Source organism: Bos javanicus, chromosome 14, assembly GCF_032452875.1.
Source record: "Bos javanicus breed banteng chromosome 14, ARS-OSU_banteng_1.0, whole genome shotgun sequence".
In the NCBI taxonomy this organism is placed as follows: domain Eukaryota; kingdom Metazoa; phylum Chordata; class Mammalia; order Artiodactyla; family Bovidae; genus Bos; species Bos javanicus.
Window position 1 is genome coordinate 31,753,630 of NC_083881.1, and position 27,996 is coordinate 31,781,625.

The 27,996-nt window shown below is 39.9% G+C and overlaps 1 protein-coding gene and 1 long non-coding RNA gene across 3 annotated transcripts in view; one reads left to right on the forward strand and one right to left on the reverse strand.

Annotated features, from left to right (window-relative positions):
• The window catches only part of CPA6 (carboxypeptidase A6), a 294,614-nt gene that overhangs the window by 65,183 nt on the left and 201,435 nt on the right, over positions 1 to 27,996 (reverse strand). The window contains exons 3-6 of one of the 2 annotated variants that reach the window (XM_061438926.1): positions 26,883 to 27,007; positions 18,554 to 18,668; positions 16,109 to 16,210; positions 13,480 to 13,584 (exon numbers count right to left, since the gene is read on the reverse strand). In XM_061438926.1, the coding sequence (XP_061294910.1) occupies positions 13,480 to 13,584; positions 16,109 to 16,210; positions 18,554 to 18,668; positions 26,883 to 27,007 (447 nt within the window). The remainder of the gene's footprint in view (positions 1 to 13,479; positions 13,585 to 16,108; positions 16,211 to 18,553; positions 18,669 to 26,882; positions 27,008 to 27,996) is intronic. The other variant, XM_061438927.1, reaches the window with a different exon arrangement.
• The window catches only part of LOC133260508 (uncharacterized), a 179,788-nt gene that overhangs the window by 62,793 nt on the left and 88,999 nt on the right, over positions 1 to 27,996 (forward strand). The window contains exon 2 of the long non-coding RNA XR_009740839.1: positions 19,360 to 19,496. This is a non-coding gene — a long non-coding RNA (uncharacterized LOC133260508). The remainder of the gene's footprint in view (positions 1 to 19,359; positions 19,497 to 27,996) is intronic.

Consider the following 27,996-nt stretch of genomic DNA (forward strand, 5'->3'; position numbering starts at 1 on the left):
TAGAAATATTTGAGGCAAAAATTAAGTTATGTACATAACTCTGAGCCAGCTAGCCCCAGCCGTGGCTTGAGATACCCAGCCCTGGAGATAGACAATTTTAAATTCTCAAAAGTGCACAAAGCCCAGATGACCTCGTTTGATTGGAGATGATTCTGAGAAACGAGCAAATGCTATTCCATCTGCACTGCCAACAAAGAATTAAGTGGCTTTTCCACAATTAAGAAAAAAACATGAAAAATTAAAAGATGTTAAATATAGGCTGCTGCTAAAAATTGCTTGCCTACCTCAACTACCATTATGATTCCCCTCGTGAACTCGTGCCAGAGCTCAGAACAGGAGTGGTGAACTGTTTCAGTTCTCTACCTTTTTCCTGTCTCTTATCAGGTGGAGTAATACACTCAAGAAAAATATTTGAAACAATTCTGTTATGGTTGGCTAAATCACTGGGATGTTTTCTTGGATTTCTGTTTCCAAATTAAACCTGTAAACCAAGTATGGATTCTTTTGGTTGAGATACTCAACTCTGTTTACAGAGTCTCTTTAATCTCTCATCAGAGAGTATTTCCTCCTTTTGGTTTAGGAGAATCAAGCTGTAAGAGGACAGAGTTTTGAAAATCCTGTCTCCCTCCCCACTATACACTCTGCCTGGGCTGGTGCATGATAGACACTTAGTAATTACTTGTTGACTACATCAATCATTTAACTTGCTTAATGGAGTGTGGTTTTGGGTTCTTCCCTTCAGACTAATAAAACTGCCAACATTTCAGCTGATGCTCCCACAGTTTCATCATTTTCTTGAGCATCTTGCCATCTTTGACTCATCCTGCACTTTCATCCCCATATCAAGCTGGTCATCAGTTCCTAAAGACTTTCTTTATTGCTGTTTTCTGTGTTTGTGTCTCATCTCCCCAGTAGAATTGTAGTAAAAGAATTGAGGGAAGCATTAATGTAATGTACATTACAGTACTTGTACTGTTCTAGAACTTTGCAAGCTGCCTTCACATAAAAAGAACAGCTTAATAAGTCTTTGGTTGAATGAATGAATGATTTTTTCATTTGAACTATATAAACCTTTTCTTTACTTTCCATTCCTACATCCACTCTCCCTATCCATGTGTGGAATTGTGCCCTAAACATTCTAGTTAGTTGCCTCACTCTAGGCTCCTACTTCCTTCCATTCATATATCATTGTATTTCTCCTTTAAACTCTCATTTAATACTGATATGCTTTTCATGCATGAGAGTATTTTCTCATTTTTCTTTATTGGACCAAACTCTGGCTTCCAAGGCTAACTTTAATAATTTTTCAGTCAGTCTCAGATTGCACTAGAATCTACTCACACAGACTGTAGGATTTGGTCTTACTAATCTATACCATGTCCTCAACGTTATTGGTCTTTTTTTTGAACATGATTATATCTCCCTGGTCACATTTCCATTCCTGAGTCAAGGTCTAATGAGACTCACTTCCCCAGAGATTTTTCCTAAAGCTTGTCATCTTTCAAAGTCTAATGGATTTCTCTGATTTCTTTTAAAGAATTTTTTTTTTTTTTTTGGATGCGGACCATTTTAAAACTCTTGAAAACTATTTTTTTTAAACTATTTTTTTAAAAACTTAAAACTATTGAATGTGTTACAATATTTTTTCTATTTTATGTTTTGGTTTTTTGGCCATGAGGCATGTGGGATCTTAGCTCCCTCACCAGGGATCGAACCCACACTCTCCTACACTGGAAGGTGAGGTCTTAACCACTGTATCGCCAGGAAAGTCCATCTCTGATTCTTGAATTCCTTCAGCTATTACAGTCAGTATAATTTAATCTCCAAAGATACACTGTTTTATGTTGTTTACTACTTCCTGCACACAAATATTTCTCCTCAAATAAAATGTAGACTCCTTGAGGGCTGGCCCATGACTTACACTTCTGCTGACCCCACAGTGTTGAGAGCTGAAAATGTAGTGACCAACAAGAAATTGTTGGCTGATTAATATAAACATTCTCTAACAGGACCCTATTTAACACTGAGTTAAAGAAATAACAGCTTTATCAGGATATAATTCACACGTTCTACAGTTCATCTTTTTAAAGTATACAATTAAGTGGCTTTTAATATATTCACAGAGTAATGCAACTGTCACCACTACCTAATTTTAGAATATTTTCATCACCAAAAAAGACACTTCATATCCTTTAGGTATCAACTCCCTGACCCCCCTCATTTTCCTAGCCATAGGTAACCACTAATCCACTTTCTGTCTGTAAATTAGCCTGTTTTGGACGTCATGTACAAGAGGAATTGTGTACTGTGTGGTCTTTTGTGGCTGCTGTTTTCAGTTAGCTCAGTGCTTTCAAGGTTCATCTATGTTGTAGCATGTATCAACACTTCATTTCTTTTTTTTAAAATTGAGTGTAATTCATTTAAAAATGTACAGTTCAGTGGTTTTTTAGTATGTTCATAAATGCCATTGTCATCACTATCTAATTGCAGAACTTTTCCATCACCCCCCAAAAGAAACATGGTACCTATTAGTAGTCATTCCCAATTCCCCTCTCCCTGCATCCTCCGGCAACCACTAATCTACTTCCTGTTTCTATGGATTTGCCTGTTCTTGACATTTCATATATATGGAATGATACAATATATGGCCTTTTACTTCTGGTTTATTTCATGTAACATGTTTCGAGGTTCATCCATGTTGTGGTTTGTATTGTACTTTATTATGGTTGAATAATATTCCATGGCATGGATCTACCATATTTTGTTTATCCATCAGTTGATTGACCTCTGAGTTGCTTCCATTTTTTTGGCTATTAGGAAAATTTTGCTGTGAACATTCCTGTACACATTTCTGTGTGGATATATGTTTTCATTGTTCTTGGTTATATATACAGGAGTGGAATTTGGGGGTTGCATGAGTAACCATGTGTTTACTTTTTGAGGAAGTGCTAAACAGTTTTTAACTATTTTTAACTTGTTAGTTTCCTTTGCAATTTTATTTTCAACTCCATTACTTTTAAGCTTTGTGAGTGTTGCTTTTTGTAAGTCTTGATTAGCTCTCTATTTTCTGTGTTCCCTGCCCTGTGTGTGTCGTCATATTTAAGTCTCTTGTGCCATGCTTAGTTGTTCAGTCATGTCTGACTCTTTGCAACCATGGACTGTAGCCCACCAGCCTCCTCTATCCACAGAAGTCTCTAGGAAAGAATACTGGAGTGGGTTGCCACGCCTTCTTCCAGGGGATCTGCCCAACCCAGGCATCAAACCCAGGTCTCATGCATTGTAGGTAGATTCTTTACCGGCTGAGCCACTAGGGAAGCCCATTTAAGTCTCTTACTCATCTGCAAGTAGTATCTGTTCACTTTTGCAGACAGATAACTTCCAAGTTCTATATATTTACCTCTGTTTCTTTCCCTTTCTTAATCTGTTCTAGTTTTCTTTCTTTGATGAATTTAGTATCTGTATCATCCCTTTTGGCCCATGACAAATTTAAGAAAACTTTATCACCAAAAGATAGTGTTTCTTAAAATTCCTTTTTGGATTCATGGTGAAGTGACATCTGTGATACACATTTCAATAGTACATCTACCATGTTTTTTCCCCTTGGCTTCCTCCATCCAAAACCAGTTGTTGTGTTCAGTTGTTAAGTTTTGTCTGACTTTGCAACCCCATGGACTGCAGCACGCCAGGCTTCCCTGTCCTTCACTTTCTCCTGGAGTTTGCTCAAATTCGTTTCCATTGATGCCATCCAACTGTCTTACCCTCTGTTGCCCCCTTCTGCTCCTGCTCTCAGTCTTTGCAATGTCTTTTGGACATTGGAATCAGGGTCTTTTCCAATGAGTCAGCTCTTCACATCAGGTGGCCAAAGTATACCCCTGAAGTGTAGTAATACCAATGAATTGAAAGTCACTCAGTCGTGTCCGACTGTAGTCCATGGAATTCTCCAGGCCAGAATACTGGAGTGGGTTGCTGTCCCCTTCTCCAGGGGATCTTCCCAACCCAGGGATCAAACCCAGGTCTCCCGCATTGCAGGAAGATTTTTTTACCAGCTGAGCCACAAGGGAAGCCCAAGAATACTGGAGTGGGTAGCCTATCCCTTCTCCGGTGGATCTTCCTGACCCAGGAATTGAACTGGGGTCTTCTGCATTGCAGGTGGATTCTTAACCAACTGAGATCTGCTGTACTATAAATATAACATTAATAATGGTTCTGTTAACCTGGTATAAAGACGCATTGAAAAAGAGAAAGATTTTGCAACCCAAGAATATCTCCATTGGTTTTCTTTATTTTGCTTATATTAATAAGATATAAAAATTTATAATATGAATACTATAAAAAAAAGAAGTGACAGGTATTGAAATTGAAAGTGATAGCTCTCTATTTTTCAACATAATTAAAAGATTTTCAATTTAAAAGATAAAACCCACAATCTTATCATGCATTTTGCATTTTAAAAACATCTGCCAGCCAGCAGTTATTTGTTGAGATAATGAATACAGTTATCAGTTATGTGTTGAGATAGTGAATTCACTTGAGCAGTTTTTAAACTAAAATAATCAAGGCCATCTCACCAGTGAAGCAAGCCAGGTAGTTTGCTTCTCTGTCATTGTTTTCTAAGCTTTGTGTGTCCAAGACTCAGGGACTCATCTACTAAACTGGAGTAGGCAGCAGCAGCGGAAGTGGCTCCCAGGGCCTGACATGGGAGAGTCAAGCTGGCTGAAGAGGAGAGGGACAGTCACAGCCACAGCCAACACTCCTGGTGTCCATGGTGGAGTGAGTCAGGGTCAGTTGATGAAGTTTATACATAGTGGAGAGGAAAGGGCAAGAATAAACTTGGCTTCTGACCGCCCAGGAAGGAAAACAGTACCTGGTTCCAAAGAGAATGGAACCCAGGAGTATGGAGACCTGGTTACTCTTTTCACAATACATTTAACATTTTGAGATAGATATAGATTCACATGGGGCTTCCCTGGTGGCTCAGATGGTAAAGAATCTGCCTGCAATGCGGGAGACCCGGGTTTGGTCCCCGGGTCAGGAAGATCCCTTGTTGAAGGGAATGGCTACCCACTCCAGTATTCTTTCCTGGAGAATTCCATGGACAGAGATTACAAATTCACATATAAGAATTAATACAGAGAAATCCCTTGTACCCTGGACCCACTTTCCCCCAATGGCAATATCTTATAAAACTATAGTATAATATCCAGCTAGTGTACTGAAATGGACAGTCAAGATACAGACCCTTACCATCACAACAAGGACCCCTCATGGTTGCCCTTTTATAGCCACACCCATTTTCCTTTCCTTAATCCCCAGAAAACACTAATATGTTATCTATTTCTATACAGTTAAACCTTAAACAACATGGGGATTGGGGTGCTGACCCTCCAAAAACAGTGGAAAATCCATATATGCGACTTCTCGGGAGGTCCAATGTTTAAGACTCCATGTTTCCAGTGCAAGGAACACAGGTTCAATCCCTGTCAGGAAACTAAGATCCCACAGGCCACACGGTATGGCCAGAAAAAAAAATCCACATATAATTTTACAATTGGTCCTCCATGTCTAGTGTTCCACATCCCTGGGTTCAACCAACCAAGGATCATGTACAACTGTGGTACGTATTTATTGAAAAAAATCTGTATGAGTGGACCCTTGCAGTTTAAATCCATATTTGTTGTTGTTCAGTCACTCAATTATGTCCAACTTTGCGACCCCATGAACTGCAGCATGCCAGGCTTTTCTGTCCATCAACAACTCCTTGAGTTTGCTCAAACTCATCATGTCCATTGAGCTAATGATGCCATCCAACCATCTCATCCTCTGTTGTCCCCCTCTCATCCTGCCTTCAATCTTTCCCAGCATCAGGGTCTTTTCCAATGAGTCAGTCTTTGCATCAGGTGGCCAAAGTATTGGAGTTTCAGCTTCAGCATCAGTCCTTCCAATGAATATTCAGGACTGATTTCCTTTAGGATGGACTGGTTTGATCTCCTTGCAGGCCAAGGGACTCTCAAGAGTCTTCTGCAACATCACAGTTCAAAAGCATCAATTCTTTGGCGCTCAGTTTTCTTTATGAGACTCGAACTCTCATATCCGTACATGACTACTGGAAAAACCATAGTTTTGACTAGACAGACTTTTGTCAGCAAAGTAATTTCTCTGCTTTTTAATATGCTGTCTATTTGAGTCAACTGTAATTTTATCACCTCAAGAACATCCTATAAATGAGTAATGGCAACCCACTCCAGTGTTCTTGCCTGGAGAATCCCAGGGACAGGGCAGCCTAGTGGGCTGCCATCTATGGGGTGGCAGAGAGTCAGACACGACTGAAGCGACTTAGCAGCAGCCGCATAGTATGTGTCTATTTGGGACTAGTTTTTCATTCAGCATAATTCTCTGGAGATTCATTCATGTTGTGTGTTTCCATAGTTTGTTCCTTTTTTGCTGAGTAGTTTTCCATGGTATGCATGTACTAGTTTGTTTAACCATTTGCCCATTGAAGGATATCTGGATTCTTTCCAGTTTTTGGCTATTACAGATAAAGCTGCTGGAAACATTTGTATACAGTTTTTGAGTGAACACAAGTTTTAATTTCTCTGGGATAAATGCCAAGAGTGCAATTACTGGGTTATATGATAGTAGAAGCTGAAACTCCAATACTTTGGCCACCTGATGTGAAGAGCTGACTCATTTGAAAAGACCCTGATGCTGGGAAAGATTGAGGGCAGGAGGAGAAGGGGATGATAGAGGATGAGATGGTTGGATGGCATCACGGACTCAATGGACATGAGATTGGGTGAACTGCAGGAGTTAGTGATGGACAGGGAGGCCTGACGTACTGCAGTTCATGGGGTCACAAAGAGTCGGACAGAACTGAGCGACTGAACTGAACCGAACTGATGATAGTTGCAAGTCTAGTTTTAAATGAAAGTGTTAACTGTTTTCAAGAGTAGCTCCACCATTTTACATTCTCACTAGCAGTGTGTGAGTGATCCAGTTTTCCCCCATCTTCCCCAGCACTGGTTGGTGAGTCAGTCCCTCCCTGTACCTCCAGGGGTATGTGTGTATGTAATTTTAGCCATTCTGATGGGTGTCTAGTGATAGCTCATTGTGGTTTTAATTTGAATTGTCCTAATGGCATCCTTTTTCCTGGGCTTTCTTTATTTTGGCCATCTGTATACTCTTTGGTGAAATGTCTCTTCATGTCTCTTGCCCATTTTCTAATTGGATTACTTGCTTTCTTATTGTCAAGTTTTGAGTTTATATTCTCCAAATAGGGATCATTTATCAGATATGTGGCAAAGTTTGTAGCTTGTCTTTTTTTTCCTCTTAACAGGGTCTTTCACACAGTAAAATTTTAAATTTTGATTATGCTTGATAATGTTTATCAACTTTTCCTTATATGGAGCTTGCAATTGGTGTCAAGTCTAAGAACTTTTTGCCTAGTTTTAGATCCTGAAGATTTTTTTCCTATTTTTTTAAAAAAAAGTTTTTATAAATTTACATTTTCCATTTAAGTCTATGATCCACTTTGAGTTAATTTTTGTGTAAGAAATGAGACTTAGGTTGGAATTCATTTATTTGCCTATGGAAGTCCACTTGCTCCAGCACCATTTGTTGAAAAGCAAGTCTTTCCTTCACTGAATTGCTTTTACATCTTTGTTGAAAATCACTTGGGCACATTTTGTAGATCTGTATCTGAGTCTCCTGTTCCATTTTTCTGTGTGTCCCTTCACCAGCACTATATACTTTTGATTATTGTAGCTACATACCTTGAAGTTGAGTAAAATGATTCTTTTACAAAATAGTTTTAACTCTTCTGGTTCCTTTGCCTTTTCATATAAATTTTAGAATAATTTCACCTATATCTACAAAAAGTCTTGCTGGAATTTTTATAGGAATTATGTTAAACATTGGAGAAGGCAATGGCACCCCACTCCAGTACTCTTGCCTGGAGAGTCCCATGGACAGAGGAGCCTGGTGGGCTGCAGTCCATGGGGTCGCTAAGAGTTGGACACGACTGAGCGACTTCACTTTCACTTTTAACTTTCATGCATTGGAGAGGGAAATGGCAACCCACTCCAGTGTTCTTGCCTGGAGAATCCCAGGGACGGGGGAGCCTGGTGGGCTGCCATCTCGGGTCGCACAGAGTTGGACATGACTGAAGCGACTTAGCAGCAGCAGCAGCATGTTAAACATTGATATCAATTGGAGAGAACTGATATTTTTCTATGTTGAAACTTCCAGTCCATGAATATGGCATATCTCTATATATTTAGATTTTTTTTTTGATCAGTGTTTTATAGTTTTCAGCACATAATTCCTATACTTGTTTTGTGAGATTTATGCCTAAGTTTATTTCATTTGTTGAGTAATTATAAATTATGTATTTTTAATTTCAGCATCCACATGTTCACTGCTAGTATATAGAAATACAGTTGATTTTTGTATGTTTATCTTGTGTCCTGTGATCTTGTTACTTCCATTTTCCTATAGATTCCTTGGGATTTTCTATGTAGACAATCATGTCATTAATGAATAGAAAAATTTTATTCATTCCTTTCAGATCTGTATGTCTTTTATTTCTTCCTCTTCTACTCACTAGAACTTTCAGCACTATGTCAATTAGGAGTGGTGAGAGTGGACATCCTTACCTTGTTCTTGATCCTAGGAGAAAGCATTTGCTTATCTACCACTAAGTGTAATGTTTGCAATATGATTTTCATAGATAGTTTTTATAAAGTTGAGGAAGTCCCACTCTATATCTGCTTTTCTGGGAGTTTTTATTATGAATGTCTATTAAATTTTGTCAAGGTATTTTTCTATATCAATTGATAAGATTAAATAGACTCTCTTCTTTAGCTAGTTAGTATGGTAGATTACATTGATTGAATTTCAAATATTAAGCCAGGTTTGGGTCTCTGAAATAAACCTCACTTGCTTGTGATGCAGAATTATTTTTATAGATAGATAAATTCTATTTGGAAATATTTTGTTAAGGATTTCTGAATCTATTTTCTAGTTTTTTTTTTTTTCCCCTACTGTCTGTCTGATTTTGGTACTAGGGTAATACTAACTTTATAAAATGAATTGAAAATGTTTGCTCCTATTTTGTGAAAGTGAGTGTGTAGAATTGGTCTTATTCTTCTTTAAACATTTGGTAGAATTCTTTAGTGCAGCCATCTGGGTAGGGAGATTTATTCCTTTCTTCTTTTTGAATTTTAAAATTATGAATTCACTGTCTTTAATAGTAGTAGGGATATTCAACTTGCCTGTTGCATAATGGATGAGTTGTCAAAGTTTGTGTTTTTCTATTTACTGGTATATTTTTGCCTAAGTTGTCAAATTTATATGTGTAGAGTTATCCATAGTATTCTTTTATTATCCTTTTGATATCTGCAGGGTCTGTAATCATATCTTTCATTCCTAAGTTGGTAATTTGTATGTTCTGTCTTTTTCTGTCTCTCTTGCTAGAACTTTGTTGATTTCACTGATCTTTTCAAGAACTAGCTCCTTGTTTCACTGATTCCTCTAACGATTTTCTGTTTTCAGTTTCATTGATTTTTACTCTTGTCCTTATTACCTCCTCCTTCTTGCTTTGCCTTTATTTTCTCTTTTTCTAGGTCCTTGAGTTGAGAGCTTATTGTTTTGAGAATTTCCCTCTTTTTTAATGTATACATTTAAGTGCTATAAATTTCCCTCATAGCATTGTTTTAGATGTGTACCACAAATTTTAATATGCTGTATGTATTTTCATGTTCATTCAGTGCAATTTACTTTTTAAATTTCCCTTGAGATTTTATCCTTAACTTATAGGTAATTCAGAGGCATCTTAATTTCTCAGTGATTGGAGGTTATCTTTCTGTTATCAATATCTAGTTTGATTTCCTTGTGGTCAGAAAACACAGTCTGTATGATTTCACTTCCTTTAAATTTGTTGAGATTTGTTTCTTGGTGTGTGATATGGAATATTTTGGTGTATGTTCTGTGTGTGTGTTCAGTTGTGTTCAATTATTTGAGACCCTATGGACATACCCACCAGGTTCATCTATCCATGGGATTTCCCAGACAAGAATAGCAGAGTGTGTTACCATTTCCTTCTTCAGGGAATCTTCCCAACCAAGGGATTGAACCTGTATCTCTTGCATCTCCTGCATTGGCAGGCAGGTTCTTTACCAGCTGAGCTGGGGTAAAGCCCCAGTATGTTCTGCAGGCACTCGAAAAGAATGCATATTCTGCTGTTGTTGGTTGGGTGATCCATAAATGTGATTTAGATCCTGTTGGTTGGTGGTGTTAAGTTCTTTCACATCCTTGCTGATTTTCTTTCTAATGATGCTCTGGTCATTTTAAAATATCAACTTGCTGATACTACTCCTATTAAAAATGAATTTATTTTATTAACTGCTTATTATATGCCAAGCACTCTTGTCTTTTATAAACATTATATAATTGAATCCTCCCAATAACTGAGTGTGTCACATATTATGATTATGATTATGACTTGCCCACCAAGATCACACAGCTAGTAAATGGCAGAGCTGGCATTCCAACCCAGGGCTGTCTGACTACTACATGTGTTTATGTAACCTCTGTGCCATCTGCTGTTCTAGCAGGAACTTAAAAGGCTTGATAAGTTTTCTTCCAGTTCATGTTGAAGTAAGGATGCAAACATTACAGTGATGGCTACGGAGAAAGTCCCACCAGGTACGGCCGGCAGCCTCTAAGGTGCCAGATGGCCCCCAGTGATTCTCACTTCTTGGCACTTGTGCTCTTGTCTAATGCCCTCCCCTTGAATGCAGTCTGGACCTAGTGATGTATTCCATTGGACAGAATATGAAAAAGTGATAGGATATCACTTCTGAAATTAGGTTAAAAGAGACGTAGCTTCCATCTTGGGCTGCTCGCTCTTTCTCCGCCTCATCTTTTCTGAGGGTAGCCATGTGCTGGGTTGTGAGCTGTCCTGTGGTGATGCCCACGTGATGGGGAGCTAATATCTCTGGCTCACAGCCAGTGAAGATGGAAGCTGCCAACAGTCACATGACTGAGCTCTCAGATACAGATTCCCCACACAAGCCTGAGATGGCCCAATCTCCAGCTGACACCTTGACTTACCCGAGGCACTTGGCTAAGCTGCACCTGGATTGTGACCCACAGAAACTAGAAAGTAATCAATGTTTGCTGTTTTAAGCTGCTGAATTTGGGGAAAAGCACCAAAAAAGAGAGAGCGAAAATTCAGTTTAGTTCAGTCACTCAGTCATGTCCAACTCTTTGCAACCCCATGGAGTGCAGCATGCCAGTCTTCCCTGCCCATTACCAACTCTCAAAGCTTACTCAAACTCATGTCCATCGAGTTGTTGATGCCATCCAACCATTTCATCCTTTGTCGTCCCCTTCGCCTCCTGCCTTCATTCTTTCACAGCATCAGGGTCTTTTCAAAAGAGTCAGTTCTTTGCATCAGGTAGCCCTAGTACTGGAGCTTCAGCTTCAGAATCAGTCCTTCCAATGAATATTCAGGACTGATTTCCTTTAGGATGGACTGGTTTGATTTCCTTGAAGTCCAAGGGACGCTCAAGAGTCTTCTCCAACACCACAGTTCAAAAGCATCAACTCTTTGGGACTCAATTTAGCTTGGGTTCTAGGGCTGCCATGTATGGCTATACATATTGCATACTGCAAAGTCCAGGTAGTACCATTCATATCCTTAGGAGATGAATTCCAAGTCATCTCCCAGAAATTTCTCATTATCATAACCACTGAATTCTCATTATCCCCATTTATTCACAGATAACTGAAGTATTATTGAGTGCCAGATGGTGTTCTAGGTGCTAGGGATTTGGCAATGAACAAGATAGGCTCTGCCCTCGGAACTGGTATAGGAAGAGACACAATTACCACATGGACATTAAGTTTAGGTGCTATAAAAAGGCTGCACATGTGAGGGTGAGATTAAATGTTTGGAAGATATATTTTATGTTCTATAATAACACACAGGACCATGCGTGCATGTGTGCTAAATCGCTCCAGTTGTGTCTGACTCTGTGCTACCCTATGGGCTATAGCCCACCAGGCTCCTTTGTCCATGGGATTCTCCAGGCAAGAATACTGGAGTGGGTTGCCATGCCCTTCTCCAGGGGATCTTCCTGACCCAGGGATAGAATCCATGTCTCTTATGTCTCTTGCATTGGCAGCTGGGTTCTTTACCACTAGCACCACCTGGGAAGGACCATAGTCTATAAACAATAGATGTTCTGTTCTTAACCATTTATTCCCTTTTCATTTTTGAAACTTGAGACAGTAGAAAATGTTGTATGTATATAATGGATATTTATACAAGATGCTAGGGTTAACAGTTTGTTAGCTTTTGCATTTTGTCCTACTGGATAAAATGGTGTTTTAAGAGAATATGAATTGCTGAATACACTGAGTGGGAATACTTTGAAAATTTTATTATTACATTATAAAATGGATACTTGTGTGGGCTTGGTAGTGGTGGAGAAGCAGATTTTACAAATTTAGTACAGCATTGACATTTGTGAGGCATATTTTCTAAGACTAGGGGAGTCTTCAAAATCACAAACTGCACTAGGTCACTTTCCCATAAAACATAGTGAAATATAACTGAAATATTTCACTATCTTGTATCATTAATGGTTTTCCATAAATAATTTTTAGGGTTATTTTCTGGCTTAGAACCTCCTTTCCTTAGACTTTTTCACTTTTATTACCTGTACTAGTAGTTTGTTTTCTTTTAGGAGTCTTTAAAAAAAACAAAACACTAAGAAGTTGAACTGAAAAAGAAAGCCATGAAAGTCATTACATTCTTGACAATAGAAAGATATCAGAACGTATTAAGATGTTAGCCCCTGAGGCTGACCCACTCTTAGGATAAGAACACATTCAATATACTAGCCTCATAAGGCTTATGGCTTAAATGAAGCCTCCAGAAAATGAGAAACCACTGTGAGTCACCAACCATTAGTCACTGAAAAGCACTGAAACAGCGAATGTTACATCCGCAAATGCTAAAGGTCTTTGGTGTCTAAATCACAGATCCATAGCAGGAGGGCATCTCCTTATTGCTATAGCATATGTGAGATCATTTTGAAGGAGAACAAAAGTCACGTAGAATTTTCCATGCTGAATATCACATGATAAAATGTTTTGGAACACCATACGTTGAATTTTTAGCATTTTGTCATACATCAGCTCCTATGGTTGGTTCCTAATTTGTCATAAATTCATAAACACTCTGAATCTCAAGTTCTTTCTCTTTAATGAGGGTTGGTAGTTCCAGTCTCCAAGGGCAGAGGTGAAGATAATCTGAGCCAGGGTTTTGAGAGGCCTTCATAAACATAAAAGCAACCCACAAAATTATGGTGTTATTTTCAGGTATCACTCGCTTCACATTCCCAGTTTTGTTCCTTGAGCAGAATAAAAACACTGGCTAGCTCAAATGGATACTTCATAAAGGGTTTAACTTACTTCTTTTACAAACCACTGACAGAAGGCAGGGCCAATCCATTCTCTTGCATGAATGCCACAGTCCATCCAGACAGCTCTTTTGTAAGCTCGTGATCTTCTGCCCAGCTGAAAACAAGAGTATTCATAGTTACCAAAGCAAGCTTTTATTTTTGGATTCACTGACCTGCATAATTTAATATGGTTTCAGCATAATACTTCACTAGAGTTGGGTTCATTAGGTAACCCATAAAAAAGACAAAGAGAGTTCCTATCGATTTCAGAAGTCCAGGCTTGTTTATGCAGAAACTGTAAATTTATTGCCTTAATTACAAATCAAAGGAGTGGAAAATACATAAGACAAAGGCAGTTGGTTAAATAGGTGTGCTTCTCCATTTTAGGGCTTCCCAGGTGGTGCCAGTGGTAAAGAACTTGCTTGCCAATGCAAGAGATGTGAGAGATGCGGGTTCGATCCCTGGGTCGGGAAGATCCCCTGGAGGAGGGAATGGAAATCCATTCCAGTACTCTTGCTTGGAGAATCCCAAGGACAGTGGAGCCTGGAGGTCCCCAGTCCATAGGGTTGCAAAGAGTTGGACATGACTGAAGCGACTTAGCATGCACACATTCCATTTTAATATAGTATGTGGCGGTTAAGTAAGAAGCTGAATTTTTCCCTTCCTTTTCCTTGTCCTTGCCCTCTTTTTCTCAACCCCCGCTCCCCAGGCAAGGTAACAGAAATATTCCCAAGCAATATCTATTAAAGAAATAGCTAGGTCTTGTAGGAAGACAAAGTCGAATTTTATTACAGTACATAAAGGAAACACAAAACAATTTGATTTGTAGAATCAAGCAATAAACTTTTCTTTATAATCTTGTTATATAAATTTCATCTATAACATGGTTTCTTACCCACTAATTAGTAGGTGGCTTTTGACATTGATGGGAGATCTAGTTTTCATTCATTCATTAATTCACTCAACTTATATTAACACTTCAAGAAATCCTTTTAAACATCAGATACGGTGCTTGGCCTTGGAGATTCTGAGATGAGAAGATGAGGAATTTATATGGTAGTGGAGAAGGCAGAAATACCAGCAATTCATCACTATAATGTGAATATGCAGGAGTTACTTTGGGGACATTGGGTGCTATGTGTCATTTGCCTGTGGAACAAACGAGGGCTTCTCAGGAGAGAAAGACTTTGAGTAGGAGAGTAAGACTTGAAACTTGCTTGGCAGACAAGTGAAAGAAGACATCTATCTCAAGCTTGGAAGAGAAGCTGAGCACACCATGTTTGAACCACTGCTTCTAAGGTCTGAGGAAAGAAGGGAGATGAAGCTGACACAGAGGCAAGAGACAGATGACATTCCTGGATATGACATACAGATAAGGCTTCATCCTGTATTCTATGGGAGGGATGTGGGTGTGTGTGTATAGTTAGGTTAGAGGATGAGAGGATGGGGACTCATGAGGAAGTTCAGTCCTGAAGCCATGATTGTAATAGTCCAGGGAGAATAGATCCAGAAACAAGCCTAGGTCAACAGCAGTGAGGACAAGAGGAGAGGTTGTGATAAATCCAGAAGATAGAAGGAAAAAAAAAAAAAAAGTCAGTTCTTCGTGTTCGATTTGAAGTGGTTAGAATAAGGAAGAGGAATTCGGGGTGGTTCATGTTTCCTGATCTGGAGCACAGTGGTGTCATCGTGAGTCTGAGGTGCTTTGGTGAGTGTCGAGATGAGGATGCCCAGCTCTAGAGAGCAGAGTCCACTGAACAGATAAGTCTGGAATGATAGCTGAAACCATGCGGTGGATGTGCTTCCGAGACAGCAGGTAGACAGAGAGCACAGCTGGGGAGAGAACCCTGGGGTCACCAGCATGTATAGAAAGGACAAGGGAAGAGGATGCTCTGAGACGGGAAGAGAGCCAAGGAGAAGTCATGCAGAAGTTCTAGAGTTGTTGTCGGGGCAAAGGTCAGGGAGTCCAGGGTCTGAATGGTTGGTGAGGAAGTAGAGACAGTGATGTAGGAAAATCTTTTAAGATGTTTGGCTGAGAAGGAATGGAGAGCTATAGGTGAGTAGCTGGAAGAGAATGCAGGCTCAAGGGCTGGGAGTGACGCACACCTTCTGACACATTTGTATAGTTTTGCTTCTGTTCATTGTAAGCAGCACCAGCCCACAAATAATTTTGAAGGTCATTATTTTTGAAGTTCATCAGTCACTCTGAATAAGTTAGAAATAGTATTCTTTGGAATACTTAAATGGCAAAAATTAAATATGGCTCAAAAACTTAAGGGAAAAAATATTTTTTCTTAAATTAGTGGGAAAAAAGTGAAAGTGTTAGTCACTCAATCATGCCTGACACCTTATAACCCCATGGACTGACAGCCCACCAGGCTCCTCTGTCTGTGGTATTATCCAGCCTGGATACTGGAATGAGTTGCCATTCCCTTCTCCAGGGTATCTTCTGCACCCAGGGATCAAACCCGGGTCTCTTGTTTGTAGGCAGATTCTTTACTATCTAAGCCACCAGTCTTAAATTACCAGATGATGTTAAATACGAGACACTATGAAATACCATTTTGCTTCTTTTCCTTATAAGTCAAAGCTGAAAAAGATGAATAGTAAATATTCAGTTGCTAATTTCTTATTTTTTTTACCTTTAAAACATAAAGAGATCTTCCCTCATATGATTTTCCAATAGAGAACATGTGAATGAGACCTGAATGTGTTTTATTCAAATGATGCATCCAATTTTGAATCTAAAAGCAAATAAATTAAAAACCATATTAGACTCACACAATTATGGAGCTTTTAATAAACAAAAGGTAACAGAAAGACAATAGGTCTTGGAACTCAAAAAGCATGTATGGAGTATAAAATTTAATGAAAAGCCAATTTTGTAGTCTTAATTTTCTTCAGGATACTAAAAATTACACTTTATTTTCTGCTCTCCTATATAGCTGCTTTGTCTTCATATTGTTCCCTTTTTAAAGCATACCTTTCTACTACTATTTGTCATTAACATCTTAATGGCAAAATTTTACAGAAAGTTAATCAATGTATTCTGGATTCTGTTTAAAAATAAAAATTTATTTCTTTCATCTCCAAGTGTTTAAGAGGAAAAGAAAGAAGTAAGCTTCAGAAAAACCATCCCAACTATTGGAAAGTGTTTAAGTCCTATACATTGTAATTTACCACTGAACAGAAGATGCTAAGAAAAAGGCATTATCTTTTGCATTTAAGATTTAGTCTATCCAGCCACACATCAGAGGGTATACCATGAATAATTTCCCCAGTAATAGCAATATACTGACACTGATCCATTCACACACATTTATCTGTCAGCAGGAAAAGGTATATTTGAGGTAGATAAATAAGGTATTTAGAAAGATGGGTAACATTTCTGACTTAAAAGCCCAATAGGAGAGGAAGGAAGTCACAAAAAAAGTGTCCCAGTGTTTCAAGATGTGTACTGCTGCTGCTAAGTCACTTCAGTCGTGTCCGACTCTGTGTGATCCCACAGATGGCAGCTACCAGGCTCCCCTGTCCCTGGGATTCTCCAGGCAAGAACACTGGAGTGGGTTGCCATTTCCTTCTCCAATGCATGAAAGTGAAAAGTGAAAAGGAAGTCGCTCAGTCGTGCCCGACTCTTAGTGACCCCATGGACTGCAGCCTACCAGGCTCCTCCATCCATGGGATTTTCCAGGCAAAGTACTGTAAGAGTCTAAAAAAAAATTTGGAAAGTACTCATATTTTCCTTTTTTTTCTATCGCTGTTTAGTCTAATGAGCACATGAACACACATATATTTACATATATGTATGTATGACTGAGTAACTCAACACACACAGGTATATGTACTTATCTATATTAATATATTTTAAAATTTTGACCTTTTTCTAGTGCATGTTAATAGCACTTTAATGTATCAAGTTATCTAAATCCTTTCCATTGCTGCTAACTTCAAGCTTCTAAAATGTATGTTAAAAACATAAAATATGTGCACGTAATTTTGAAAGTCATTATCAAGAGAACCAAACATTCTCTTAAGACTATAACAGGATCTCATTACTTCTATGACTGGCATTCCTTTGCTCAATTCAGAATTCAGGGGAAGAATGAAAAAATGTATGTACTCATTCATTTATTCATTCTGTCAACGACCCTCTATTTGGAAGTCTCTGCTTGACACTGGAGATACAGTGGTGAACAAGAAAGCAATGGCCAGCCCCCAGGGCCCTTGCAGCTTATTAGGAGAGGAAGGCATTAATCAAGTACTTAATCATAATTAAAAATTATGTTAGGTCTCACATCCATGTACTATGGGTGCAGGTAATATGCTGGGGCTGGGACAGGGAGTTCTGGCCCATCTGGGAGAGTAGAACCAGCTGTCTTCTTGCACAAACTGAGATTTGAAGGATAACTAGTTGTTGCCCAGATGTACAGCAGCAGCAATAGGATGGGTCCCTATGTTTTCCAGATAAAATAAGTAACAACAAGCTAACAGGCTCTGAGGAGCCACACATGCCGTTTGGCTTTAGGGGGACTCAAATTTGCAGAGGATATGGGGCCAACATCAAAATTTACTCCACTGCTCAGCCAAACCATTGCCCTCAAACTCTGGCTAGCTCTACATTCCATGGATTTCCAGTTAGGGTGTTATTACTGTTATTACAGTTGGCCCTCCATATCCTTGGATGCTGAACTGGTGGATACTGAGGGCTGACTGTACCATGCCTTTGTACACGAGGGACTTGAGTATCCACGATTCTGGAATCCACAGGGGGTCCTGCACCCAATGTCCTTTGGATACCAAGGGCTGACTATATAGCAGCATTACCACATTCTTCCATTGCACTTCTCCTGGCCATTGTAGGGGTGGGTTGGGTAAAGCACGTGAAATTAAAATTTTTTGCTACTTCTCATATATACTTCTCATATAAAATGCTTAATGGAAGAGAACTGAGGTGCCTGGACATTGTAAGAGCTTAAGTATTCTTCACATAACTTCTGCCTGTGTCCCTATGCTTCTCCCCAGTCCTGAGACCTGAATGATACAGAGGCACTTGAAAAAAAGCCACAAAAAGTCCTTTGATTACATACTTCTTCTAAGGAGTGATAAACTTCATAATTATATCCAGAGAGGGATCTTCGACTTCTCCAGGCTGGCAAACTGCTTCCCTTTTCCAGTACTTTCTGAAGATCTTCTATGAGGATCCTGGATTTGAAATGATAGACATGATTACAGTTAAATGGAGAAAATATAAAAATGAGCCAAAAGAAAACCAGGACTGACATTTCTAAAAATACCGAATGTGGGGAAGATGTTCTTTTTCAGAAAATAACAATTCTTAAATAAATGGTATAATGAATATTAAATGTAAAATTACAGAACAGATGTTCCCAAGTAATAATGATACTAATAATAACCACCATTGATGGAGTAGCTACAAGAATGGAATGATGGGAACACTTATATTTACTGGGCATCTACCAGGTGGGAGGCACTGTGCTGTGTATTTTATTGGGTTGGTCAAAAGGTTTGTTCGTGTTTTTCCATAACATCGTACAGAAAAACCTGAATGAACCTTTTGGCCATCCCAATACATACATCAACTGAGTTAATAAAACCTACCTCATATGGTTATTTCCACTTTGCAAATGGGGACACCAAGCCTCAAAAGGGTTAAGAACTTGCCAATTGTCATTCTGCTAGTGATGCAAAGCCAGAATTTGAACTTGGAATGTGAACTCAAAACAGACTCAAGTCTAGTGCAACATTTTGAAAAATGAAGCGAGACAAGCTCCTCCACTCCCTTGCCGCAGCCTCCTTTTCAGCTGTTTCTATCTGTTTCTATCTGTTCCTGTGCCATTTATCACTGAAAGACTTTCCTTATGTCATTACCTAGCACACTTGACCCAGAGCTCAGAAAAGGGAAAGAAGAAGCTGCCAGCTTCAAGAGGAAACAGAAGAAACAACCAGAGTCAGAAAAAGCTACTTTTACTGCCTGACAGTATCAAGGATGCCAAGAGAAGACAAGTTCAGGTAAGCAAAGCGAATGCACTTGGGAACTGAAGGCTGTGGCGAGGGTCGGGGATTCCAGGGTCCCTGAAATGTGTGGAATAGCTCCAGCTGCAGTCATTGATATCCTTGATGAGATGTCCGAGCTAGATATGGCTCGTTCCCCCAGTGCTCACTCACCTCCACCAACTAGAGCACCATGAAGTAACAAGGTGCTCATTTATTTACTTAAAGATGTTAAAGAGCCTCTCACTGATTTTCCTGGGCTGGACAGGTAGCTAAAAAAAAAAAAAGAAAACCAAAAACTTTGCTTTCTTATTTTATATTCCAAAGAACTTGTTGCTTGGTGGTTTCAGGGCTATTAAAGCAATATATAATGGCATCTTTAAATGACTTTCAAAGCTGACCCATGAAAGCCACTTTATTCAAGAAATTCAAGACAATTTTTTGGTCTACAAAAGAAGTAGATTTACTTAGGGTCATGCTGGGTGTAGGACATTCCTCTTGATTTACTCATTCGTTATTTAACTGAGGACGCACTGTGGACAAAGCATTTAATCGGGGATTTATCATTAGCTTACTGTCCTTTTGGTTTCAATGTTTGACTTCAGAAACATCAAAAATTAAGGTAAGGTGGCATGGCACAGAATTGGTAAACTTGTTTGGTAGCTGCTTGCTGGGGCTCAAAATATGAGTGGAGTTTAAATTGTCAGTCTGAACATGATCTGTATTAGTTCTTTCTTTCTTCCCTCAAGGAAACAAATTATAGATGAAAGTAGCTTTGCATGGGTAAAGAATTTTACAGTATTGCCAGTGTGGCTGTAAAGAACCAAACGAACGTTTTTGTCAATGTCCAGTCTTCTTGTGTTGTGAGCGAATCTGGGGTGGTCAAGAAAAATGCAAGTTTGATTAGAGCTGAGATGGTTATAAACTATCAACAAATTCCAGTTACTGCAGGCAATCTTTAGCTATGATTCCCTTACCGGTACCATCTATCCATTTCTCCTGGATACTTCTATCTCTTTCAGGAAACTAAGCGGGGGACGTTGGGGGTGGATAGTAAATAGATTTGTCAAACCCAGCAAACTACAGAAGAATCTCTGTGAAGTTTCAATTTAAAAACATAAGACACACAAACACACAAAAGTTTTCAAAGGTATAAAGACCTTTACAGAATGTTTACAAAACGAAGCTCTAGTGTCCTGTTTTTGTATTATTTCCAAAGTGGGCAGACTTTTTAAACATAAACAAGCACAGATAATTTGTTTCCCCTTAAGGCAAGAGTGGGCTTCCCAGGTGGCTCAGTGGTAAAGAACCTACCTACCCATGCAGGATATGCAAGAGATACCAGTTCAATCCCTGGGTCTGGAAGGTCCCCTGGAGAAGGAAATGGCAACCCACTCCAGTATTCTTGCCTGGAGAATCCCATGGACAGAGGACCCTGGTGGGCTACAGTTCATGGGATTGCAAAGATCAGACACGACTGAAGCGACTGAGCAGGCACAAGGTCATTCTTCATATTCATCCCCAGAAAATTTCTGAAGTTCTGATGCTGGTCCATCTGTTTGTTTGGCATTGTACCCCTTCAAAAGCTAATATTTTCCCAGGAGTTTCAGTATGAAAAATCACGCTTCTGAATGAATTCTTTATCATTATCAGTCGATAAATGACTTAACATATTGTTAATAATATAATGAAATCCCCATTCAGAGAATAATCAGAATAGTTCTAATTGATAATTGCTCCTATACAAGATTTACTGTAATATTTTCTAACTAGTGTTGTAACCAAAGTAAGAAAATTATGAAGTTTTTCAGTTTGAGGTTGTGGAATCAATCTAGTTGAGTATTAACTTCTTTGATGAATCAACACTTAAGCTCTCAGTCTTGTTTTAAAATTTCCAGGTGCCCTCAATTGAGCTGGTCTTTGGAGCTCTGCTATCTATCCATTCATTTAGGCCAGTGATTCTCAAGATAGGCTGCTTTAAAAATCACCCACGAGCTTTTAAAAAATATGCCACACTGAGCCCTACTTACACAAGAATCTCTGTGTAAAGGTATCAGGCATTTATGAAAAGCTCACAAGGTGATTTTAATACATAGTTGAGCTCAAATTTAGGCTAACAATCTGGAAACCAGTAATTTAGGCTAATTAATCTGGAAACTGACTGCTCTCAGTCTTCTCAGTTTCCACATTAAATAAAAATGGAAGAAAGCATTAGAATATGACTGGTCCGTGCATCCTCTTTGCTCCTGAGTGTCAGTGATGGGTGTGGTCAACAGCATCTATTGTAGCTATGGTTCTGGGTATGAATTTGTGAACCCTGCCAAGAGAGGAAGTTACGAATAGTGCAGAGGCCATCTCTTGCTGGTGTGACCATGTTGAGGTGGCAGAAACATGACTGTTTAGAGGTTGTCAGGTGTCTGGACTCAGAACTCTGGGGTCCAATCACCAGCTTCTTGACTTGAGAGGCAATTATGGTCACAAGAGTGGGAGCATTTGTAGCCTGGGAACAGCTTCCTGACCGCCGCGCTGTCACACCAGGTCTGGCCCCATTTTTCTTGTCAAAGTGGCCAATGGAAACCAGCAGATTGACGAGAGGCCCATGAAATGGGGTCCAAATGGCTTTTTTTTTTTTTTTTAAACAGCTGTAGTTTCTTAGTTTCCTTATGGCTGATTACTCTTTCTACTCTAATCACGTGTGTGCTCAGCTGTGTCTGATTCTTTGCTACCCCATGGACTGTAGCCCTCCAGGGTCCTCTGTCCATGGAATTCTCCAGGCAAGAATACTGGAGTGGATTGCCATTTCCTTCTCCAGGGGATCTTCCTGACCTAGGGATCGAACCCACGTCTCTTGCATCCTTGCATTGGCAGGCAGATTCTTTACCACTGTGCCACCTGGGAAGCCCCAGTGTATAGTATATACTTCCTTAAAAAGTCAATGAACATGCCAAAGTGTACTGTTTCAAGCTTTTTTAATATGATTATATTTTCATTGAGTTGTTTTCCTTTTGAAATAGTCAAAAAATTTTTTTCTAGATCTATTAAGAACTATATATAAGTGATATTATCACTTAGTACAAAATCACCTTCCCACAGCTTCTAGGGTGGACAAGGGAGTGTGTGTCAAACTTTGAAATTCCATTACCATTTTTTTTAAAGGTATTCAATTTAAAAAATTATTGAAATTTTTTTGTGGCAAAAGGAATCATTTCCTAGGTCATGTTGTTAAGAGGGGTTGATCACCCAGGGGCCAGACACATAAGGCCACATTATCTCTGCTATAAAGATGAGTATATCTATACATTATGTATAGTTGTACAGAGTAAATTATAATCTTTGGAAAATATCCCAGGCTACAATAATATAAATCAATTAGAATGATCTATACCTACCAGCCCTGGGGAATTTAATTGACCTATGTATTATTATCTTCATGCCAACAAAATGAATAATTCTAAATGATTGCTCTCCAGGAGGAGACCACTGGTTTAAAACTCTCATTTTTTAAAACTCTATTCTCTGTGGTATAAAGGGTATATTTTATTCTATAGCAGTTCCACATGACCTATGTTGAATGGAAATAGAGACTTGTTAAAATAACTGGTATATTCTTTTCTTCCAAATAATAATTAATGAGGCATTTGAGTTTTTTATTGAGGACCTATAGAAATAAGCTCTTCCCTGCTAGGCATTCAGAGAATCAAAGCCTGCCTTCAGAGCTACAGCAGTGATTAAAATGTGTTCAATGTGAACAATGGTTTTATGCATAGCTGTGACTCTGCCCTGTTATGGAGGCACAGATAAAATACCTTTCTGCAAAAAGCCCATCAGTACTTTCATAAAGCTGTGCCTATCGCTCTGAGAGCCAAATATCTCTGGGGCCAGGGAAGGATGTTACTGCCCCATTGAACCCTCTGTGCCAGGCTTTCACAGAGACTAGAGCTCTCTCCCTTGACTGAGAGAGCCTTGAACCCTTCCTGGGCCTCACCGGGGATCTCTGTGCCAGTTCTGGCAGTAAAAACACTAGCTTAAAAGTTGGAGTAGTTGAGAGGCTGCGTGTGCTCAGTCATGTCTGGCTCTCTGCGACCTCATGGACTGTAGCTGGCTGGGCTCCTCTGTCCATGGGATCTTCCAGGCAAGAATACTGGAGTGGGTTGCCATTTCCTTCTCCAGGTGATCTTCCTGACCCAGAGATCGAACCTGCATCTTTTGTGTCTCCTGCACTGGCAGGCGGATTCTTTACCACTGGCAGCACCTGGTTAGTCATTTACAATTGTGGCCAAAATCATAGGGTTCCAAACCAAGAGCAAGTCACTCCTTCCCATCTCACTCATTCACTAGCCTGCATTTCTCCCCCCAGATTTTGCACTTTCTCTCCATCTCTTCCTCCCATCCTTTGCTTTTGTGCTCTCTGGAATTCTCTTTGATTGTAAATAAAATTCCTACATTCTCCAATCTCTTTAGAGAACTCCCTCTTCTCATATTCTTGCACCAGCAGAAACTGGACTCTTTCAAGGACACAGACTCTTCGGTGACTTTCTCTTCTACTTTGTCAGCATCCTCCTGGGTACCATTGGTACTGCTCCATTAACCTTCTAACTTCCAGGAAAAGTTCATCCTCCCTTCAGCATTGTGTCATTCCTGGTTGCTTACCTCTAACTCCTGGCTCCTCCCTGCTACTTCCTGTCTCAGGAATACATTCTCTTTCCCCACCTCTAATCTTGCCATCAGCCAAGGAAATTCAAGATTGCTGAGATGGCTTTATGGTGATTAACCTCACTCTGTCTTGACTGCATCAGCCTCAATGCTCTCCATTCCACTTCAGCCATCTCCTTCATTGCTCCCCCTATAATCCTGTCACCAGTCACAAGTATTCTACTCCAGAACTCTTAATGTCCAGCAGCCTACACTTTATCAAAATGTATTTTGTTCTAACTTGTTGCCCTCAGTCACACTAAACCTGTTTTCACTGTAAATACCTTAATGCCCTGATTCTTCCATTCTGTCCCATCATTAAAAAAATTTTTTTTTAATTGGAATATAGTTACTTTACAAAGTTGTTGGTTTCTGCTGTACAGCAAAGTGAATCAGTTAAACATATATCCACTTTTCAGATTCTTTTCCCATTTAGGTCATTACAGAGTATTGAGTAGAGTGCCCTGTGCTCTACAGTTAGATATTAAACAACAACAAAGGACCTAAGTCATGTCCAATACTTCTTTGACCCCATGGACTGTAGCCCTCCAGGCTCCTCTGTCCATGAGACTTCCCAGGCAAGAATACTGGAGTGGGTTGTCATTTCCTTTTCCATGGGATCTTCCTGACCCAGTGATTGAACCTGCATCCCCTGCATTGGTAGGCAGATTCTTTACCACTGAGTCATCAGGGAAGCCCCACAGTAGGTCCTAGTTTATTTAGTTAATTAGTCAGCTAGTTTATTTATAGTACTGTGTATGTGTCATTTGCTATGGAGAACAATATGGAGGATCCTTAAAAAACTAATAGAGTTACCGTATGTCCAGCAATCCCATACCTGGACATATATCTGAAGAAACCATAATTCAAAAAATAACATGCACCCCAGTGTTCCATCATTCTTCCTAGATCCTCCTCTAATCTAGACTATCCAGATTAGACCCCACAGATGAATACTTGAGCTAGCATCTCACTAGTAACCTTAATGTCCTTATCATCTTGAGCTTTTTGTGGTTCTAACCAACAAAACGTCAACTCTGTATCAGTGCTACAATCTTTCTTCTCTGCAACAACCACTTTTTTTGGTTCCTACCCCTATTTCTTTATTCTAAGTGATAAATTTTGCTTCTCAGTTCATCCAGAAAACTGGGCTATTAGTTATGATCTCTTGCCCTGTTTCCCTGGTGACTCAAATGGAAAGAATCCACCTGCAATGCACAAGGCCTGGGTTCGATCCTCGAGTGAGGAAGATCCTCTGAAGAAGGAAATGACTACCCCTGCAGTATTCTCGCCTGGAGAATTCTGTGGACGGAGGAGCCAGGTGAGCTACAGTCCACGGGGTCACAAGAGTCAGACACGACTGAGCCACTAGCGCCACTACTATGATGACTACTATCTCTTTACCCTGTTGACTCTCTTCTCCACAATCTTAACTAGACCCACACTTACCTCTTTGGTCTTATAGGATAAAGTACTTTTCCTACCGTTTAAAACTACTCCCTCACCTGTGCATTCTGTCTTTCATCATCAATTGCCTCCTTCCCTGCTGGTCACAGCACTTTCAGCCCCCTACCCACACTCCAAATCTCAGGCAGTCACTGAATTAGCATCTTCCTCACCTCTGCCCTCTCCCTATTGTAACTTCTAAGAGTCACAGAATAGTCTGCTCTGCTGCTGTGTTCTCACCTCCTGTTCACTTCTCTGTCTTCTGCTCCTGACACTCTAATCCTACCATTAGGGTTACCAGTGAAACTTCCATTGCCAAATTTGAAGGTAACTGATCAGTCCTTTTCTTGCAGATCACTGTGGCACTGGGCACCACTGACATCCCTTATCTCAGAAGATTTTGTTTCTTATTTGATGATTGGGACTATCTTCCAGCTGTTTCACACTCACTGCTTAACTAATACTGTAAAAAAAACTCAAAGTATTCAAATCTATCCACTTGGTCACCAAAGACAGAAGACTTGGAATCACCCAAGAGTTCTTCCTCTTCCATCTACATCCCAATAAATGTAGAGTCCAGGTGGTTTTGCTTCTGAAATATTTTTTGGAATTCTCTTTTGATCCCACCACTCTGGTCCTGACTCACAGTCCTCATACTCTCACTTGGATTGCTGCTGTGGTCTCCTCCTACCCCACCACCCAGTTACACGTGGCTCCCTTGCTCACATCCTACGATTGTGCAGCGTCACCCATAAGATGAGGTCTGAGTTCCTAACTCTGAACAGCAGCTTCCCACAACCTGGCCCCTTGCCCTACCTCTCAGGCACCTTTTCTTCCTACTCCCTGACCTGCACTCACTGTGTTGCTTCTCGCCTTTGCTTGCATTTTCCCCTCTGCCTTCAAGGTCCCAAGTCTCACCCTTTGTCCAACCGATGCAGCTCCTGCAGAGTCTGGCTTTTGTCTGCCCACATCCACCTTCTAGGCGTGGATAAACTACTCTCCTCTTCCCACACAGTAAAACCCTCCCATGTGTACACTGATTACTTAGGTGAATGATAGAGAAGTGTGATTGCTCCCCCTCCACCGTTACACTAAGAAAGAAGCTCATGGCTGGTAAATAGAACTGTTCCACATCCATGTTGCCTTCCCTAACATGAAAAACAGAACCTGAAACCCTATTGTTGGCACTTAACACATAACCTAAATACAGTTGCCATTCAGTTCAATTGGGTATAAATGAATTAAGCAATGAAAAAGCACGCTTACTTGTACTGGATGTTGGCTTCCTGCAGGAAGGTTAACAGGGCTCGGGAGCCATTGTGGGGAACGTGGACATCGGTAACTGTTCCCTGTGATATCTGGGAGACACCTCCGGGCTGCCACAGGTCCACCTGTAGTGCAGGAACCAACCTATAATTCATAGTCAATGTCGGTGGGGAAAGATCCACGTCACAGTGTCAAACACATCATCTTGTTGGCTTACAGCAATACCAAAGCCATTTTAGAATTAGACTCAAGGCTTTCATCATCAGGGTCGAATTCTCAGTTGATTCTGAATTTAGTGTCCAAATGATATCACATCCATATAGAATCTGATCATAATTTACAAGTAATAAATACCAATCTATTAGTCATAAGATAAAAATGAGATAAACTAGTTTTAAGTATGACTTTGATATTGTTTAAAATTATTTACTGCACTAATATTTGTATAATAGCAAGAAAGAGGAATACATAGATGACCCTTCATCTTACTATAAAGCAGACTGTGGTCCCTTGACAACATTCGGTAGCTTTAAATGGAGTGCTCTCCTAATGCTGCCTCCTCCCATGATGCAAGTTTGTTCACCGATTCATATTCAGCTTTCACATGCCAATAGAAACATCCCTTTCTCAGGTATGGTGGGTACTTGTCAGCCAGGGCAGGGCTCCTTGTCACAGTTCTTAGAGAATCTCGTGTGTCTTTCATCATGTGTGTCTCTTCCCAGAATGTAAGCTCCATGAGGGCAACAGATTTGTCTGCTTAGTTACCAACCCATTCCAAGTGCCTGGCATGATGCCTTGTGCATCTTAGCAACTCAGTCATCATTTGCTGCATAAGTGCAGACCCTGCAGGGTAACTGACCACATGTTCATCACTCATTCAGTGTTTTGCCGGAAAGCAAAAGATCACTGTTTGGCTTACAGTAGAGTCTGTGGTACCCTGTCTAGTGCTCCATGCCTAGTGGGAGCTGCTCATTCATTGAAAGACTGAATTGGACTCAGCTGGGATGGAGGAGAGCCTCATTGCTATACAAGCCAAGAGCTGCACTTTCAGTAAGGCACAGTTTGTCTTTACAGGTCATGTCCATGTCTTCTGTTTGGGACTCCCTCTTCCTGC